We start from the raw sequence: 20,214 nt of genomic DNA on the forward strand, positions 1-20,214 counted from the left end.
CCAAGTATTTCTATAGTTGGCTGGAATTTCTAGATACATAGGAGAATAGCTCTGATCAGATAGCTGTATGGCCAGTAATCTCTGGCATGTTTAGCACATAAATGCAGTCTTACCATCTGACTGTGACACAGTTGTGTTCCAGCAAAGGAGATAAAATACTCCCTAGATTTCCTGTGAACATACACACATTGTTTTCTGAGGAATCCAGGAGAGAAATAAAGACAGTCTTACTTACAGGATGTTCTCCACAATGAAATGGAGGTCTTAACCTCCTATACTACATGACAATTCACCCCCAAAGTCTGGTTTTTCTCTGCTTCAACTTGCAGAGTCTCATCAAGACCCCAAGAAACACTCGCAACTTTATTGTTCATGGCCTATTACTGGAATACTACACATACACTGAACAGCACATACGCAGCTGCCTGCTTCTATTACAAGCAAGAACAGCTGAAGTGCAGCAAGTGCATATGTTACTGTAACTCTTTTCAACAATAAGCCTTCAGGGAAGCAAGCAGGGCTTTTCCAAACACTTCATCTCAGCCCCCCTCCTTCACCAGCTTAATGGACCCAGTCAAGACCCTGAAGGCAGCTTCCCCCATAAATATCTAAACAACAAACTATTTGGAGGTGCCCAACTCACTGATTCAGCTCCTTTGCTTGCCTTTCAGGGGTGCGATGCTGAGGCAGGTGACAGGCATGAACACACAAACATAGTTTACTATTTTTTCAAACCCCATTGAAGAGAGAAACAGAAAACCTACAACTGCCCGTCTTCTCCGCTCCAAAACATACTCCCCCACTAGAGGAAGCAGCCCCCCCTTAACATGGGTGCTTGTCCTCCCCTCTGTGCCTCCTCAGGCACTGCAGGTGCACTGGCACAGGGGAACAACTGCCACGCCACAGCCTGGGCCTCCCCTCACGGCCAAGACCTCACAGCCAGACAACCCCGCGTGACACAGGTGCGAAGACGGTGTATCAGGCGCTCTTGCTCTCTGAATGGTGCACTTGACTGTCAATCAGAGCGCCTTCCCTGCCCCGCGCCGAGGCCACCCAATCCCACCGCGCCTCCGCCGAACGCCATCGTGGTCACACCGATTGGCGGTGGGAGGGTCAAAAGCCCCGGTCCCTCGCATTCCGATTGGTCCAATAAGCCGCCAACTCATTCCGGCGAGGCTCCGCCTCCTCACCTCTTCCCCGTGAATTTACCGTGAGAGGAGGAAAATGGTGCAGTGATCTCTCACGATCTGATTGGCCAAATGGAAACGCCATTCAGTTAAGACTCCGCCCTCACGGCCGGACAGCGTCTCAGCTGATCGGCCGACCCCGTGACAGGGTGAGGGTGGGCTTCACCGGTGAGCGGTCAGTTCCGCCTGTCACTCCTGGAGGTCCCGCCCAGTAGCCCCAAATCCCACATGCAGATTGGCTGCGGTGGTTGTCCGTCAGCGCTCCCTAGTGGGCGGGGCTCCCGGCGTTCTCTCTCCGACGGTGCGGCCCGGTGTCTTCCCGGCGGCGTCTGGCCAGCGCGGCGGCCGGCAGGGCGGCGGATATGGGGCGGCGCGGCGGGGCTTCCTGCGCCATGGAGGTGGCACTGCTGGTGGCGGTGGCTTGTCTCGCCGGTGAGCGGTGGTGGGGGAACGCCGGCCTGGCCAGCTGCCCGCGGGGGGCGGGGAGGGCTGCGTAGCCGCTGCGGAGGGACGTTGCGGGGGGAAGGGGCGGCCGCGCGCCTCCGGCAGCCCGGCCGTTAGGGTGGGAAAGGGGGTCGCGAGCTGTTGGGGAGGGCGCGGGTGGGTGTGGGGTTGGAGGCAGGTGGGTGGGGGATGTCCGTGGCCCTGCCCCTGCGTGTGTGTGTGTCAGCGTTTGATGAATACGCGCGGGTTCGTTACCTTCTGCGGGTGTTCGTGTTTTGCCGAGCTGATGTGGCGGTCGCCGGAGGCTTTCTGTCACTCGCCCTGAGCCCGGCTTGTGACCCGCACGTCGGGCTCCCAGGCCCCACAGATAGTTTTCACTCAGTGTACCCTTAGTTCTTCAGTCCGGGTTCGCAAAGGCTTTTGAGAGCCGAGGTTCTCCTGAGGTACAGCTTTGATAAGGTAGAAGTTTAATTAAGTTTTCTGTAGGTGAGTAGATAATAGTCCGCGGGATGAATGGCACCTCGGAATTTACCTTCTAGACTTGACTGCATGTGTAGCCCAGTGGGGAATGGTGGCCAAGCAATTACAGCTTGTCTGAGGGAAAGGCTTGTGTTCCCAAGTTCAAATTCAGTTTTGCTGAACAAAGCCCAACGAGGCAAATTTGGTTAAAAAACATAATGCTCTAATTTTATCCCCCTCAACAACCTTGCCCCAGGTAAGCCAACTTGTCCTAAATAACGTGTGTGGCTGTCTTATAGCCTTGTGGAAAGTTAAAGCAACGTGAAATGCTACCGAGCAAAAATGTTTGTAGCAACTTTGTAATTTCCTTCCTAAGCGAATTGGTCTGGGAACAGGTCTGTTCTTCCAGTTATGGGTTTATACACCATTAAAATTGACAGCAGGCCATCCAATGAATGCATATTAATTTAAAACAAAAAATGCTTGATTCTGCTCCATATACATCTGTTGGTTTGGCATGTTTCCTTCCTTTTGCCACCCTTCCCTGACTTCCATCGAGTACTTTGTTCCTTTAGTATGTTTATTATAACATAGCTCAGATTTACTGTCAACATTTGTATGCATGATCATGATCCAGGCTTTAAAACAGCATCTGCAAGGTCATATTGGTTAAATTGATGTTGGGGAAGATTATAACTGCACAACATGTCAGTTTACTATTGAATTATTTATGTAAATAGCCTTTAGATTTGCAGATGCCCTGGAAAACTGTTTTATATAGCTGCTTGGATTTGGATTGGTGACTAATTTTCAGTGGTCATATGAGTAAATACTTTTTTTTTAAAGAAGGTTATCCTATTCACGTAATTTTGGAGTATGGAGTCAGACTGATTATATAATTAGAACTTAAGCTTAGATGGCCTGCAAATACTTATTGTTCTTGTGTCCTGTGTCAGATGAGCTTTCTGGTAGAAAGACACACAGATTGCTTGGGGGGGACACGTCTGAAGTTCTTCATTGTGCATATTGCTGCTTATATACACCAAATATGTTTTAAAATTTATTTAGATAAATGTTTTTGTACACAGTATTGCAGTTATGCTTAAGTGACTTAAAATAGGATGCTAGACTGAAATAAGCCCATCTATTTCATTAAGTCCTCTCTGGCTTTATTACACAATAAATTACTGTAGTCATAATACAGATTAGAAATAATGCTTTCAGCCAACTTTGTTATTCAAGGTAATGGGGAAAAGAGGGAAGGGGGGGATTGAAAATAAGTGAAAACCCAGCATGAGGAGTAATGCAGATTGTGGCTTCACATGGTCAGCTTGGGTCCAGTACCACATCTGAGGAAGAAGAATGTATCACAATGTCAGGTGGTTGAGAAGGCAGAGCAGAGACACTGGAGCTGTTCTGCCAAAGCCAGATCATTCCTGGCAGTGCTCTGTTTAAGCCAGCACTGACTGCTGATCCCCCTGCCTCTGGGTTCAGTGGCTCAGGCTGTTGCCTGCATGAAAAGGGGTGTTATGCCAAGCAGTCCTGGAAACAGAGCCATGTAGGTGAATAGCTGCTTGGGAGCTAACAGGATTTTGGAGTCTGCCTGGGTCTGCTGAGAGTTAGCTTTACCAGGTCTGAACTGTAACACCGCTCACAACCTGCTAGTGAGTATGCAGAAGTGTACTGTGCTGTTGCTTGAATATTTGTCTTGCTTTTGTTAATGTGGATTTGTCCATCCTTAGTCGTCACTGAATAGAAACCTTATTTTGTATTCCAGAGCATTAAAACAATCAATTCTCATTACTTGTGTTACATAAATTGATAGGTATGAGACGGAGGAATAAGGAACCATATTAAGCTTTAATACGCTCTTTTTTTCTGTGATGTAAGGGAAAGGTTGTGAAAACTGACAGCTTTGTTTTGTTTGTTTTTTAGGTGTATGTGGTGATGAATTTAGCGTCTTACGATCACCTCAGTCAGTTGTTTTTCGGGATGGAAGTTGGCCCATTCCTGGCGAGCGGATCCCAGATGTAGCTGCATTATCCATGGGCTTTTCTATTGAAGATGTATGTTTCAGGTCTTGATTTTTGCAATTCCTCTAGAACTACAGACCTGCTCACTTAACATGCAAATCTTCCTGTCATGTGCTGGGATATATAAAACATCATCCTGTTTGTTTTGAGGAATGCATGACTTGTCAAAGTGTGGTTTCCAAGCATAGAGCTGTGTCAGTCATATGAGCAGCAAAAGCCTGTGCTAGCTGGCGAATTTGAATCATCAGCTACAGAAGGAAGCATGCCTGTGGAGTCTCTACTGTGATGTTCCTCAGTTCCTCTGAGACTCAGCTACATGCTGTATCCCCCCACCGGTAGTCACGTACTGAGAATCTGTGGAAACCACTGTTATTTCTTGCTTATGAGCTCTATCTGTAGGGCTCTGCGCTTGGGTACTCTGAAGATTGTAAGAAATGGCTTGGCTAGGCAGGTGTTTTGTCAGGTCAGCAAGATTGTCTGCTGAGCATAGTTAATAAGAACAAATAAACCAAATAGTTAGGAAGTAATCCAAATACTTGAAAACCTAATTTGAGGTAGTGTGGCCCAAATCAGCTTTTTTGAACATAGCTTTAGTGATGTTTAAAGTGGGGTACATGAGCAGGAGCCCTTGGATTGATTCTGTCTTGCCTACTGAATCTTTTGCTGGACTTCAGCAGGGATGAGTGGCTGTTGAAGCAGTACAGGAACGCTTAATGGCCAGGCATCTCTAGCAGGGTCTGTGTGCAGCCAGGTACTCAAAGCTACAAGCTGGGTTATTCTCACAGTGATGGTGAGTGAGGCCGGTTCCCATTTCTTCCATACTGCAGCTAAGCCAGGGGTCTGATAAGTCTGGTTTGAATGCAGGTCTGCTTAGCCTGTGTTCTGGGATTTGTCTGAAAATATCTTGCTGTCAATTAATTATGCTTTTTTGTCATTAAACTACTAACAGATATTCTTATAAGTAGTGTTCCTAAGAAGTATGTTTTGAATATTTTATCAAGGAAAAAACAATACATCAGATGGTGTTGTGTGCAGTGCATGTAAAGACACCCAGCAAAACAGTGGGGTTTGGCCCAGTTTGAACGCTTGACTTTTGGCATACTGGTCATCTGGAGGTATAACACGGTTATCATGGAAAAAAGGTGTTTCAGTACTCACTCTGTGTGTGCCTTTGCCAAAGTTTGGAATTAATTTGCTGTGATGGGTCCACAGCATCCTGTAGAAATAGTTCTCTATTGGTATTATTTCAAATCCTAGAAGCAGGTAGGGAAGGAAGTGTTTAAATAACTCTATTCCGTTAAGCCCTGAAACTGAAAGTTATCAGCATTGTCACTAAGACAGAGATCACAGTGTAGGCAGCTTCCAGCCCTGGTACGGAGGACACTGCAGGGCCCAAACACCCATTTTGCAGTCAAGGCTGTAGTCTAGAAACATAAACTGACAGTGCAGAATGTGCACTGTAGAGAGCTTACAGTTCTTACTGCATTACACTGGGTATTCACAAAACCAGTCATTCAATATTCCTCCCTTGTTAAGGCAAGATAAAGCCAAACCTCTTTTTTTGTCCTTGATGATGCTTTAAAAGGTTTTTCTTTTGTTTCTTTGAGGTGATACAGATCATAATGCCAATGGCATTTAATTCTCAAATCTAAATAAATTGGTTTCATAAAACTTAAGCAAGCAGTCATGTCTTCTACACAAATGGAGAAATCTCTTATTGAATTCATTCCAAATAGACACAAAATACAAATTCATCTGAATAAAGCAGCCAGGTAGCCTTCACTGTGCTCCTACTGATACATAACCGTAGTAAGCTACTAAGGAATCTTTTTATGTTTCTATGCCAATTTGTAAGTTTTAGCTTAGTAGACTGTTGGTACAATTGACACTCCCTTCCCTTTTTTCCCTGTTTCTTTCTGGCACTTAAAATAGAAAGATGTTAGTGTTTTAATGTGCCTAAACCTGTTTCTGTGGTGTTTTGCAAAGGATGGTTTTTTCTTTTTTTTTTAAATTCAGCTTTCACTTAAGTGTGGACTATGATATTTCTAATTCAATTTTGGGAAATAACTCTTGATATATCCAATATGTATAGTGCTTTCTCTGTGTAGACTTTGATGTGAAGTTACTGGCAGCTTTTAAACTACCAGTTTCTTCATAGTTAACTTGAGACAGCATTATTCAAGACGAAAGCAGTCCAGTATTAACTTACTTCCCCATGAAATTTCCAGTAGGCTGTCCTGCACAGAGATATTAACAAGATAGTAAGTTCTTTTGCTGTAATGGTGGGGGAGGGCTCCTCTCTTTCTCCCTGTGAAATACAAGGTTTTTTACTATTTTGTAATAGGACCTTTCCTGGCCTGGGCTTGCAGTGGGTGATCTGTTTCACAGACCACGAGCTACTGTGCTGGTAACAGTGAAGGGAGTAGACAAGCTGGAGTTGCCTGTGAAAGGGATTTCTTACCCCATTGAAAATGTGAGTATCCACGTTTGGAACTGTCACACAGTTTCTGTGGCTTTTGTGATCTGATGAGAAGTACATGACTCTCTACTGTAGTCCTGGACATTCACTTACTTCTTACTTCACTTGAAGATCACATACCTCCTGGAATGTTGGATCAGGCTGTATAGATGAATAATCCAGTCAGACCCCTGTACGAGGTGAGAGGCCTTTAAGAGCACCCAGGGCCTCCTGTGCTGAATTCAGTAACTTGTTTGACCAAAGCATGTTCTCCTTGAAAGGCACCTAGTTTTAATAAATGTATACCAAGAGGCAGAGAATCCACTGCTTCCCACATTAACTTATTGATTCATAGTCAGAATTATTAACTTGTTTTTGCTTCTGCTGAGTGTGTGTGATAATATTTTATATGATGTTGATTCTTTCATGTACTGTATTGCCCTCTAAGCAGTCTTTGCGTTTTCCGCAAATACTTGACTGTGAAATATAGCACTTTGAGACACCATTCAATTAGATTGTTTCAAAAGGAGAACAACAAATGAAATTAAATTTACCTGTCACTGTCTGTCTTTGCTGAGACTCTTTTTTCACACTTGTCACAGCATCACGGAATCATTTAGTTTGGAAGGGACCTCCTGAAATCATCTTGTCTAACCCCCTGATAAAGCAGGGTCAGCTAGAACAGGCTGTCCAGGACTGTGTCTGGTTGGGTTTTGAATATCCCCACAGATGGAGACTCCACAACCTCTCTGGGCAACCTGTGCCAGTATTTGACTGACCTTACAGTAAAAAACTCTGTTCTTGTGTTCAGATAGGTGTAAATTTAAAAACAGGAAATTCTGTTGCCTCTCTGTCATGTGATTTTTGTCAGTACACTTCTTAACAGGAGCACAGTGACTTACAAAATATTGGTAACTGTACAGTGTCTACTCACTTCTTTATAAATACATTGTCTGCTTAATACATTTTGCTGTAGTATTGGACCAGTTCTTCATGTTGAGCTGTTGTTTGTCCAGCATGAACCCACAAACCCTTTTCAAATTAGTTGTTTTTCAGGTTATTTCTAGTTAGTTCGTTCTGCTGCTGCCAATCTTGGAAAACTTTGTTTTGCAACAGTTTACCATGCATTTTGGCTCTGTGCGACTGCTGTGCTCCTGTTAAGAATTATTATTTATCATTTTATTTTTTCAGTCAAACTGTGGAATCATCAGTGACAATGTTGAACAGTGTTTTGTTTAATATTGACACCCTGTTGCACACCCCAAGATGAGGTGATGATTTCCCTATGAAATTACTTTTACAGCTGTCAGACAATCTTTTAATCTATTTTAAAATATCAGTGTTTAATTGGAATGTTATGTGGCTTTACATTAAACTTGGGTCAAACTCAGCCTAACACAGATGTGCTTTCACATCAGCTTTCAAGCAGAGCGCACTAGTTCAGGCACAGCTACATGTTGGCATTGCTGAAATGGTATCTGGACCAAAACTGATTTAGGATTGTCTGCACCTGACCGCATAGGCATTGCTAACTGCAGAAACCTTAAATATACTTTAAGCCTTCAGTTGTATTTGCATTTGTGACTTTGATAAAGTTCTGATGTATACATAATGCATATTTTCTTTATTTCCCATTAATAGGGATTAATATTCCTAAGCTTTAATTGTTTCGGTTAACTGCTGTCATGGCTTCAAATGAGGTGCCCCAGTTGTATGCTGCAAAGTGCTGGTTCTCCAATATTCAAGAATAGTTTCAAATGATCATCACTGAGTCCGTGTTCAGGACTGCAACTGGGTGCAAATTATCCTAGCTTACAGACTTACTAAAATTTATTAGAAAAACTATTTTTATGCTCTTTAACTAGTGAATGGAAATGTCCCATTCTGCTTCTATTTAGATGAAACCCAGAAGTAAGTGTTTAGAAAAACTAACAGTTTTATTAGCTTGCCAGTAAAGGCACTATACTGTGCTAGGATTTCTTTTAGTAAAATTTTATATAGCTCTTTTTTTTGGTGTTTTAGCGGTTGGTCTTTCTACTGGTATATTTTCGTTCATCAGTTTTCTGTGGTTCATAGCTTCCCATTTGCATTAAGATTGGTTTTCCCTTTTGTGTTGCTTCTATATTTGTTGGTCTTGCTTTACTGATAAATCAGGCTATACTCTTAGCTTAAGTAAGCCTCTTAATTTACATGGTCATAGCCCCTTGAAGTTCCTAAAAATATGTTGTGTCTGCCATATATACAAATAAATTGTGTGTTCAAAATATCATCTGTGTATCTGTTTTCCATGTTGGCTGCTATTATTTGTTGTTAACTCCTGTCGTTAAGCAAATTATCTCCTTTTATATCATTAGGCCCTCTGTTACCCAAAAATCTAACTGGACTTTGTCTTCCAGGCTGTTCCTTTCAGTCTAGACAGTGTTGCGAATGCTATTCATACTTTGTTTTCTGAGGAAACTCCTGTGGTCTTGCAGCTGGCCCCCAGTGAGGAAGTGAGTATTGCTTCACTCTTGATTCCAGATGTTCTAAATAGTAAACGTCTTTCCACTTGTGTGGCTGGAGCAAAACCAATTGATTATATGAAATAAATATTTTGCATTGGAGAGAGATTGCAGGTATGATTGATTATTAGTGTGTGACTGGAAAAACTAAAAACTAACCTTTGTTTTTATTAAATGGCTACTCCTGCAGCGAGTGTACATGGTGGGCAAGGCAAACTCTGTATTTGAAGATCTTTCTGTCACACTGCGCCAATTGCGAAACCGCTTGTTCCAGGACAACTCCATTCTCAGCTCCCTTCCTGTCAACTCCCTCAGCAGAAACAATGAGGTAAAAAACTTTCATCACTTGGAACTTTAATGAATTTTTTCTAATATTCTTAGTTAGCTTGTGCTTTTTTCCTTTTCCCACCCCCCTCTCCCTTTTTTCCCTGCCCTTGCTTTGCTTGAAGAGCCCATCTGATTTGTTCTAACTGAATTCTAAGAAGTAAGTGTTAAGCTCTTTTTAAAGTAACTTTACTGAAAGAGTAATTCTCTTCTAGCATGTTCTGATGCTGTAACAGACAACCTGTTGTAAAATACTGAGACTTGCAACAAAATGAGGCTTCCCTAACTTTGGTTTCATCAAAGGAAATACCTGTCACTTTCTTCCTGCCTCTTCCCCCAGGTTGACTTGCTTTTTCTGTCAGAGCTACAAGTCCTACATGATATTGCAAGCCTGGTAAGATTTTTTGAAACACTTTCCCCATCTTATGTCACAAACTTCAGAGATCTCATTTAAAGGTAGAGAAGCCATAGCCAGGATACTTGGCAACCAGTGATATATATTTGAGTGTGTCATCAGTTGGTTGCATCATTTTAAATAATGAATTCTCGAGTTATTTGTATCAGACCTACCACTGACAGAAGAAAATGAGAACCTTCATCTGTGGTTTCTTTTGTATTGTGTTTGGTGAGAACGGGGAATTCTGAGCTGCTATTTCTCCACTCTCAAAGACATAGGAAGTACTTGGTGAAGAATTTTCCAGGGCTTTCCTTGTTTTATTACTTGAGAAATATAATGGTAGTCAAGAACATGTTTTTTGCCCTGTCCACTGTTTTATTTCTAAATACTACCATAACATTTTATCTGAAAGACTGGAGTGAGTTTGTAGCATGAATAGGTGTGGTGATAGAAACATTCCAATGGAGGGTCGAGCTTTTAATTCTGATCTTTTTACTAAGAAGCTCCTGTCTTATTGCTGTGGTTTATGGTTTGTTTGGGTTTTTTAGGTGGTTTGGGTTTTTTTTGTCCTTTAAGCGGCAGCCCTCAGCCACTTAAAGTGAAGGAAACAGTCGTGCAAAACTCAGTAGTTCACATTAGGTGAAGGGCTGAGGGAGAGAAATGGGGCTCTTGAGGAACGAGGTAGAACAACTTGGTTTTGTCTTGCAGGCTAGAAATGCTGTAGTTAAAGTAGATGGGAAGACAGGAGCAGATTAAATTCCTTGCTTTCAGAGACTGTTCTCTTGTGCAGGCAAATGTCAGTGCTGCAGCTCCACACATGTAGAATTGCAAAATATTGCTACTCTCCTTTGAGATAACTTGGATTATATTGGTTGGATTTTATGACAACAAGATGATACTCCTTAAGTGAACTACTTTTGTACATGGGCAACAGCAAGGTAGAAGTTGCTCAGTTTTGCACAGGCCAGCTTCAGTGGAGGGTATCCAAGCATTCAGTGGAGTAGCATCTGAGTATTGTGGTTTTTTTTCTCTCCAAGTTTTATTTTTACGGCAGTTACAGAACAAGGATTCTGATGTGAATAAGTATAATGTTTCTTTTTAGTAGAGCTCTATGTTACATGTATATAACATGATGTTAGGAATAGATGCTACATGATGATCATCTTCCTTCTGCAGAATGAAAAAAGAAACAATTGTTTCTATCTTCTAATAAAGTTGGCAAGAAATTCCACTTCCTAATCAATATGGAATATGACTGTGGAAAGTGAGGCTGGATTAGTCCCAGCAAACTGATTTTGTGAAATGCGCTTTTAAAGTAACCTGTGTATGAATTAACTTCTTTCTGCCCTCAATGGTGTGCCAAAGCTGTCTCGACACAAGCACTTAGCCAAAGACCATTCTCCAGACCTGTATTCACTGGAACTGGCTGGTTTGGAAGAGGTTGGAAAACGATATGGGGAAGACTCTCAGCAGTTCAAGGATGCTTCTCAAATTCTTGTAGACTCTTTGCAAAAGGTATACTTTCTAGCTAATGAGCAGAACTCACGGGAGTACTACAGAAATAATTTTTTGTATTAACTACAAGGGAGTTACTTTATTGACTGTCATCTGCTTTGAATTGTCACTTCATTAGTGATGGCTTGACTGATGCCTGGTTTTGTTGTTTGTTTTTTAAAGTGCAGTTGTTCAGTTATGAAATCAATTTGTCACTCTGGAAAGTGTTGACATGATTCTACAACGTGTTTAGGTATTTTGCATAAAGGAGTAGGAACATATTGAAAACCATATATCGACATGATTCAATATGTTTGTTTTTCCTAAATAAATATCCTGTGTTTAAAACCCCCAGTTTGTCTTACAAAACTGCCTCTCAGAAATGTGGAAATATCTTTATCCCAGGGTACATTGGTTAGTTTCCCCTTGCCCACAAAACTGTATAAATCTAAATTTCCGAGCCTCTAAAATCACTGCGTTCATCTCTCAGTGTGCTCAAGAAAGTAATTCTTTAGTTAGTCTTGTGCAATCATTAGATAAATCTTTATTAAGACCAATCACTTTTAAGAGTCTCAAAAGCATGATGCAGAAGTGTAAAAGCATGAATTTGCTAAGCCAAATAACTGTTTGCTCTAAACGTTACTCTTCTTCCTCTTTGCAGTTAAGCAAATATATTTAAATACTAGACATATTAGTCTTTGGACCAGATTAAAATACTCAGTTTCATAATTTCCCATTGGAATATTGAGAACCTAAATATTTTGTTGAAACTGACAGATGTACACTTGGGAAACTATATGGTGGTGGGCCTTTTGTAAAAAGGATGAAAGAATGAGTTTCAGCCCAGAAAGCAGTCATAAGCTACAGTCTGCCAAACACTGGTCGGGGGGGTGGTTTAAAGAGGTGATGTAAACCCGGTGAAAGTTGGTGCTTTCTCAGTGGAATTCTAAAATAGTGTAAATTTTTACAACTTCCCATAAGCTGCTTATTCCTGGAGCTGACGTTTTATGGTTTAATACATCTTGCTAATAAAACTCTCCTTAATTCCTGGCTACAAATGTAGGTTTTAAATTAAATCACTTTTGCTTTTCCAGTTTGCAGATGAGATGTTTAATCTATATAGCGGGAATGCAGTAGTAGAAGTGGTGGCTGTAAAGACATTTAATTCTCCCCTCACAAGGAAGACGCGTTCCATTCTCCAGTCTTCACAGGTAGTAGATGGACATTATTCTATATATCATTTATTAAAAGTGATCCAAACTGCAACACTTCTTCACTGGAGCATAACTTTTTTTTAAGGACTAGAATACTGACTATGATTTGGGCATGGGGGTGAAAAGGTCAGCCTACCTGTCTTGAGTTCACTTAATCATATAGTAATTTAGGTTGAAGAGGGCCTCTGGAGGTCATCTAGTCCAACCTACTGCTCAAAGCAGGACTAATTTAGGAGTTAGGTCAGGCTGCTCAGGTCCTTGTCCAGACAAGTTCTTGAAAAGTCTGTGGCTGGAAGTCCCAGGGTCTCTCTGGAAAGCTTGTTCTAAAGTCTTAACCACTTTCACTGTGAAAACTTTCTCCTGTATGTCTTGTTAGAATTTGCATTTCTGCCGATTTCTCCCCAGTACAGTAGTGCATGCAAGTCCTGCCTTGCAGCTGGGGAAAAAAACTGTTTTCCTTGACTTGCTGCCTACACTTGGATGCAGCCCAGGTTGCAGGTGCCCTTCGTCGCTGCAGGGGCACACTGCTGACTCCTGTTCACCTTGGCCACCGGGACCTCCAGGTCCATCTCGGCACAGCTGCTGCCCAGCCGGTCTGTCCCCAGCCTGTGCTGTTAAGTGGGGTTGTTCTGTCCCAGGTGCAGGGCTTTGTGTTAGTCCTCATTGAATTTCATGAGGCTCCTGTCAGCCCATTCCTTTGGATTCTGTTAATGTTGGTCACGTAATCACTTTTGCATTTTGTGCCCTAGCGTCAGAATTGCCTAGACAAAAATGCATCTCTCTTATTCACATTGCTCAGATTTTCGATGTAGTCCGAATGTGTTTTGTATGCAAGCTAACTTTAAAGAAATACACTTCTTTTCTTTCTTACAGAGCGAAACAGAAAATCCGTATAACCTTGCCTATCCATATAACTACAACTACTCTGTAATCTTCAACATTATTCTGTGGATGATGATAGGTCTTGCTTTAGCTGTGATAGTTATCTCCTACAACCTCTGGAACATGGATCCTGGGTATGACAGCATTATTTATAGGATGACAAATCAGAAGATAAGAATGGATTGAACTGCACTGTATTTCAGTGCGAGGAAATGATGAAGAGTAAGGTCTCCTTTAAACTGTGTGGAAAACAAATACTCTGACATGGTTAATTGTGGAAGCTTTTTTAAAGGTGTATTTATTTCTAAGTATTTTTTCCCCTCTCAAGCCTATTTTAAATGTTAGTAGTAGCACCAGATGGGATTTAGAAATTGAAATCTGCTTGTTTAAAAAAAAATAATCAAAAACAAAAACCCCCAACCCCCCCCCACCCCAACAATACCAAACTAATTGTTATTAAAGTAACATCATTCCATCTTTTTAATCACGTAACATGAGTTTTTGAAATGCCCTGTACTGCCTGTGACTGTGTGCAAACCAGATAAATTGAAATTATGATAGCAACATGTTGTTTGAAACTTTTACACTGGAAGATTAGAAATTATAGCTAAATTGTTGTGTTGTATATTATGAACCAGTTGTAAATGTTTGATGTAAATATTTATAATGGCTATATGTAACTTCAGAGAGGGTAGTAATTATTCTTTAGTAAAATACTAAATATAGAAATATTTCTACAAGACTGTGATTCTAGTGGCACAAATGGCATTTTGATCTCATGTTGATGGCTCAGATGTGAGCTGTAGACAGAAGGATCCTTTACTTAGAACTTTAATGATCTGGAGGTAAATAACACTAGTGTGGCTGGTCTATACAGTGGAGAGCCTATAAATATTGGAGTAGCACCCGTCGGATCATGGTCTAATGTCATGTTCAGTTGAAAGTTTCTATTATGATGCTTCATATTCCTTCCATTTGTGTTGATGTTATTATAAAAAACCTAAATCAGTTCTTTTTGATAAGAGTGGACCAACACTTGATTTAAATATACCCTGATTATAGTCCTACTTCAACCATTCAATAAAACAAAGACCAGTGGTTCTGGAATGCATTTATTCTTTGTGGCTTCTTCTGTTTAGCATTAGCTCAGCTGAACAGAGCAGGTGCCGGCAGCTTCCGATTTGTGACAGCGGGCCTAAGTCTATGAGGGTTTAGTTTTAACTGTCTTTCAAAAGCAAATGTTAGAAGATCACCCTGCATGGACTAAATTTCCTAAACCAAATAGTGAGTGTGGTTAAAACAAGTGGTTTGAATCTTTTTTTTTAAACTACCTGCTTTTTAGAAACTCATTTCCTCTTGTGGTAAAAGGAATTCTTCCAGACTACAGCAACATGGAGACTATGTTTTTCATCTTGTCGTCCTCTAATGTGCTTAACTTTCCCTATTGCTAGGAAAGATTGGTTCCTCTTCTGGAAAAGATCTGCTCATTGAGTTAATTTGTCTCATTTATTGGAATGTCAGATTTGGAGGGGTTGAACACTTGCAGTGTTTTGATGAGAATCAAGTCTGCCTGATGAAGGTGTACAACTTTATTATGAAAACAATTAAAATACAGCTCTATCATCCCGTTTATAGGCATGAACCCTAATGTTTTAAGAAAACTATTTGTGATAGTCTATTTGTGTTTTTACATTTCTTTGACTGTTTTGAGGTCACTTATTGGGGAAGACAATATCCCAGAACTTCAGCAGGAAGCATGATCTAGGTTGAGAAAGGGGGGTTGTACATTAGTAGTAGAATCTTTCCAACTAAACTATACTTTAAAAAGTTACGTATGTGGCAGGAGGAAGAGTGATGACTGTCACGTTACTGTCAGATTGCAGGGACCAGTTTGCAGTGAAAGGTAAACAAACACAAAGGTAAGGTAAATGCTCTGGGAATATTTAGAAGCTTGCATTGTTTGCAGCTGTCTTGGACATAAAGCAGTTGAGAAAGTGTAAGCTGCGTCATGGCATTCTGCTTGTCCTAAACAGTATGAAAAGGTTTAAAATGTTAAAACAGTCTTTAAAAAACCAATGCCACAATGGGTTCTGTGGTATTTCAAATAATTCTTGAAAACTTCTAATTACCGATTTACAGTTGTTAAGCCTTCTTGTATCAGTTCCCTTATTCCTTAAGAGGCTGTATAAGCTCTGTCTCTGAGGCTTGCTGCACGAACTTTCTGGTTAATTGCAACATCTCTGCTATAATGTACAGTGATCACAAAATGTGCTAAGGAGACCCAGTGTACTAATGGAAATGAGGAGCTCAGCTCTGCAATAAGAGTAAAGCTGCCATAATTCATTTAAAGTAAATGGGAAGCATTATTGTGACAGGCTGTTTCTGAAGAACCTCTCAGAGAGGTTCTGTCATACGGAAGAACAGTATGTCTGGGGTAAAAATACACAACATCACGATTCTGATAGGCCAGGCACTGTAGTATCAGGTTTTAACTCCTCTCTCATCAGTAATTAACTCAGATTGCGGCTTTGTAGAGAGTGTTTCAGCAAGGCCTTCTATGGAGGTAAAATAAAAGGATAAACCATGTTGCACATCTACTGTCTAGTACGAGGACTCCCAATGCTTTTGCAAGGTTAAGCTGTCTGGGGTAGGGTTCTTAATTTTAAACAAAGTGAAGTGTTGCTTGGCTGAAAATTAGTCATGCTATAGGCTTTTTGGTGAGGATTTAATTCAACTTGAGCTTCTTGCTGGTCTATATTGGATGAGTGCATTCCTAGTTTACTTAATTCAGAGGTTTAAGCAGATTAATAGTCCGCTTCAGATACTGGTGCAGAGTTTTACAGGACCTATTTGTTTAAAGGGACTGTATAAAAAGACTTAAAATTAATAACATCTGCATACCAGGTATACCTAGGTAGCTAAATTGTAATTAGTCTGAAGTTGGCAATACAGAGTTTGTTTAAATGCAGGACCTGCTGTTGAGACTGGTCATCCTGTCAGTTCTGTGGCAGCTGCGTGTTGCTGCTGTAGGCTCTAGTTTTACTTTTTAAAGCTAGTCTTAGACTACTGTGAAGGGCACATTTGAATTTCCACTTCTCATGCTAGTACCATGTTTGTTCATTCTCATGGCTGCAGGCCCCCAGCTGGTACTAAAGGTGCTTTTGAGCACTCTACTGTGTGCTGTTTCTTAAATTCTGGTTGCTTCTGCAGCACAAGCTACTTTTTGAACACTCCAAAGCCATGGTGCTTTAGTTTGAGCTATGTGAGTGAGACAAGCTCTACTGTACAGCAGTACTGGTCCTTAACTGCTAATCAAAGAGGCAATGACAATACCGATCCCTGGGCCAGCAATAACCTTTTCCTACTTAGAGTTCAGTTAATGGGAATGAAAGTGCTGTCAACACCATTAGACCTGCTACTGATCGTTCTCTTTAATCACCCCAAGAATATAAATTGTAAAAAGATTTACATGATATGGCAGAAATTGTAGGTTTTGTGTACAACACTACCAGGAAAGCAACGAAGCTTTCACATGAAGCTCAGCGGAGGAAGACAACAGCGAGAGCAGAAGCCCACAGTTTTGCTTTCCAAAGGGAAGCTATGGCTGTTTGTTTGAGGCCCTCCTGCGAGGCCAAGGGAGGGAGAGGGATGCAAGGAAAATACAGCCTGTGTTGGGATCCTGGCCGCTCGAAGCGAGAGGGCAGGAGAGTTGTTACGCCGTATTCAGCAGCAAGCAACTTTCCCAGCCTGGCTGAAAGGCTTGATGCAGTGCCGTCTGTAGGAATTAGGATGTGGCTGCTGCAGGGAGTGGTGATCTGGTCACCAAAGGGAGTTCTTCCTTGGGGAGCTTGGCCTCTGGCAAAAGGTGAGATGTACTTGATTGGGTCTGCTTCAGAGCTTAGCCCTATATTGTCCAGTATCTGGACCGGGGAGTACAGAGTCCGGGTAGCTGTTCTCATGAAGCGCTGACATGTCTGAGGAAGGCAAGAATTCTGAGTCAGAACTGAAGCCTGAGCATTGCTTTTGGTATTTAGAATGAAAAGAGAAAGTAAGCCATAAAATAAAGGCTTCTTTAAGAGCCAGTATGCTGCTTTTTCGAGATAATCCCCCGAAGTCTAAACTTGGCAGAAGAGAGGTATAATCTAGGCTTTGCGTATGCCTCAGTTTTCCAGACTTCTCTGTGGCAGGCGTGGGAACTTTCAAAGCTCTTTCAGCCAACGCACTGCTCTTGCAATACACGGGCAAGGGAAGCCTGAAGCAGATCTGAAATGTGTAAATGTTATATTCAAGCTTTTTTTTTTTTTTAAGAAAGGAAGTAGAAACCATGTTGAAATGCAAATGTTGAGCAACCTTGCAAGGGATTGCTGGGAATTATAGGTCAGCCTTAATGGAAGCTACAAGGACCCTTGCAGAGTCTAAGTAAGGAGATAAGCATCTGTCTCAAAACAACCCCCCCTGCAATAACAATGACCTTTGGAATCCTATTACTGACACAGTTTTTTTTGTCTGTGGTGAAGTGGGTGCTTTGAGCTAAAACTCACAAATGCTCTCTAGAAAAAAAGTAAATTTTGAGCTCAAGGGTTGGGGACTGTTCTGCATTTTTTATTTTCTGTTCTGCAGGCCCTGAACTATACTCTTAAGAATTTTCAGCTTTGTAAACAGGGGAGAAGGGATCCGCACAAGCATTGCAGGACAGAAAAGGAGGCAGATCAAGGGAGGCTGGAGTAGAACTATAGGATTTCAAATCCAGCAGAACAAAATAAAGCTGGAATAAATGGGGAACCCTGAGGTTTATTTCCTGTCCTGTTCTGCCACTGATGCAAGGTGTTGCTATGGAGGAACTACACTTAGTTGCAAGGCACTAAACTATAAAGGGCGCCTACAGCTCACAGTGCAAAGGATGGAAGAGAAAAGAGTGAAAGCTAGCCTGTCTGCACAGAAGCTGTATCCCTGCAGGAGGAGGGCTGGTACGTGGTGTGCCACTGGATCAGAGAGCAAAGATTCCCCCAGCTCCCTTTGTGCAGAGCTAGCACAGATGCTGGCACCGCTACCACCAAACCCTCTCCAGGCACCACTTGCAACCACAGATCACAGCAGGTCTCTGGACTGGGACCACTCCCAGGCAAGTCTTCAGTCTTGCTGTAAATGACTGCAATCTCCTTATCCAGTGACAAGCTTGGGTCCCTCAGCTTGTGTTCTTTTTTTCTGGGGAGGAATTGCCTCCCGTAGTCAATGGAGCACTAGCAGATCTTGCAACACTTCCCATACTTCTCAGAGACTCGTGCCCTGGCACAGCACAGCTGCTGTGAAATCACTGTGCTGTTCTTTCTACTCAGACTTGGGTAACACGTGTCCTGCCTGGCCAATGAGGAGGTGCAGGGTACAGAAAGCCCAGGTGACCACATTCCTCTCAGATAAACAGAGCGGAAACTGACGGATGGCATGAAGCCACGCATCCAGATAGCCTGCTCCACTGTGCTCTCCCACCTGAACTGCTGGAAAATCAATTGCTACAGATGGTGTCTGTCTATGGTAGGCAGGAGATGGGTCTGCTGAAAGGCCGGCTCTGAAACTGTAGAGATTGTGAGAGAGGTCAATAATAAAAGTAGCAGGAATTCTTTTCTGGAATAGGTCAAAAAGGCATGCTAAACTGCATCTATACTCAAGAGTGGGTGAGGACAGCTTTTAGAATGTAAATCCCATCCTTAAATAGGGACTTACCTTGCCAGCGTGCTTCCAGAGTTTGAAGAAGTTCTTCTGTTGCTGAAGGACAGCTTCACACTAAGGGGCTCTGGCAATCAAATTTAGTAATGCCATTGATGTCGCCCAACATCACCAAAAATACATAGCTAAGTTCTTGGCATGAATACACATCATAAAATATGTAGAATGCTTCATAAGGGAAACAAAATTAGTGGTTGCACCAAATGTTTTTATAAAGGCAGTCAAATTCCACTTTAATTATGTTCCAGTGCATGAATTTATGATGATAAATTTACATGCCCTTAATCTAGTGAGCATATGCTTTTCATTAGGCAATGGGGATAGAAGCAGTATGGCTAGGATAAATTCACAGTAATTTAGCTGGTAGCTAATAACCAACACTGTGAAGTCACTGACTTTACAGGCTTCAGAGCTGCCTACCTGCTTACTGCTCAGCCTGCTTATTTTAAGTACTTCCTTAAAATGCCATGGTCAAAGTGCTCAAGGAATTGATTAAAAAAAAAGTCTCTCACAATACCTGTGTAATCAGTTACAGCATCTGGAACACAGCAGAGCTAAACGGGAGCTCTACCTACATCCTACAGTAGGTCATCAATCAAAATCTTGACTAATGTACAGCATCAGCTTGGAAAGAAAGAAACCCTCAAGTGATCAGACAGCTCTCAACTCCTAAGAATCTATTTCTGTCACTCTTGGTCTCTGCTGCAGAAAAAAAAAAAAGGAGGAAAAAAACCAAACATAAAAACAGCTGTACCAATTATTTTCAATCGACCGATCTCAAATGTTTCAGCTAGTTGGCAGAGCCAAGAGGAGGCAGCTGGGCGCCGCTGCCAGTGCTCCCCATAGCTGAGCTGCCACCTCCACCGCTGCTGGAGCACCTCTAACTGGGGCAGCCAACCCCGAGAAAGTCATCAGTGTTGCAAATGGGTGAGTGGCAGCTCTGCCCTCTGGAAATCTTCAGGTTATTATATATACCCTTGGGAGCAGAGCGGCTCTGTTTCATGGCTAAATGTGGTCTTACTTCCAAGGGAAACAAGTCAGAGTAGCTCTGGGTAACCTAAAAGGAAAATGTGCTAAAAAAAGGAAGGGCAATCAAC

General features: G+C 41.9%; 1 protein-coding gene across 1 annotated transcript; it reads left to right on the forward strand.

The window, feature by feature from the left end:
* Window positions 1-1,292: 1,292 nt before the first annotated feature.
* Window positions 1,293-14,504, forward strand: ATP6AP2 (ATPase H+ transporting accessory protein 2). The gene is made up of 9 exons (XM_075098242.1): window positions 1,293-1,619; window positions 4,026-4,156; window positions 6,468-6,596; window positions 8,978-9,073; window positions 9,273-9,410; window positions 9,747-9,800; window positions 11,169-11,318; window positions 12,392-12,508; window positions 13,385-14,504. Exons 1-9 carry the CDS (start codon window positions 1,550-1,552, stop codon window positions 13,577-13,579), a joined length of 1,080 nt encoding a protein of 359 aa, XP_074954343.1. The 5' UTR covers window positions 1,293-1,549; the 3' UTR covers window positions 13,580-14,504.
* Window positions 14,505-20,214: the final 5,710 nt, after the last annotated feature.

This window comes from Phalacrocorax aristotelis, chromosome 1 (genome assembly GCF_949628215.1).
Source record: "Phalacrocorax aristotelis chromosome 1, bGulAri2.1, whole genome shotgun sequence".
Lineage (NCBI taxonomy): Eukaryota > Metazoa > Chordata > Aves > Suliformes > Phalacrocoracidae > Phalacrocorax > Phalacrocorax aristotelis.

Excerpts from the sequence above, each read along its gene's own strand:
- ATP6AP2 (XM_075098242.1), top strand. The coding sequence starts at position 1,550 with ATGGGGCGGCGCGGCGGGGCTTCCTGCGCCATGGAGGTGGCACTGCTG. Across the intron at positions 1,620-4,025 it reads GGCGGTGGCTTGTCTCGCCG|GTGTATGTGGTGATGAATTT; the intron begins GTGAGCGGTGGT and ends TTTGTTTTTTAG. Across the intron at positions 4,157-6,467 it reads TGGGCTTTTCTATTGAAGAT|GACCTTTCCTGGCCTGGGCT; the intron begins GTATGTTTCAGG and ends ATTTTGTAATAG.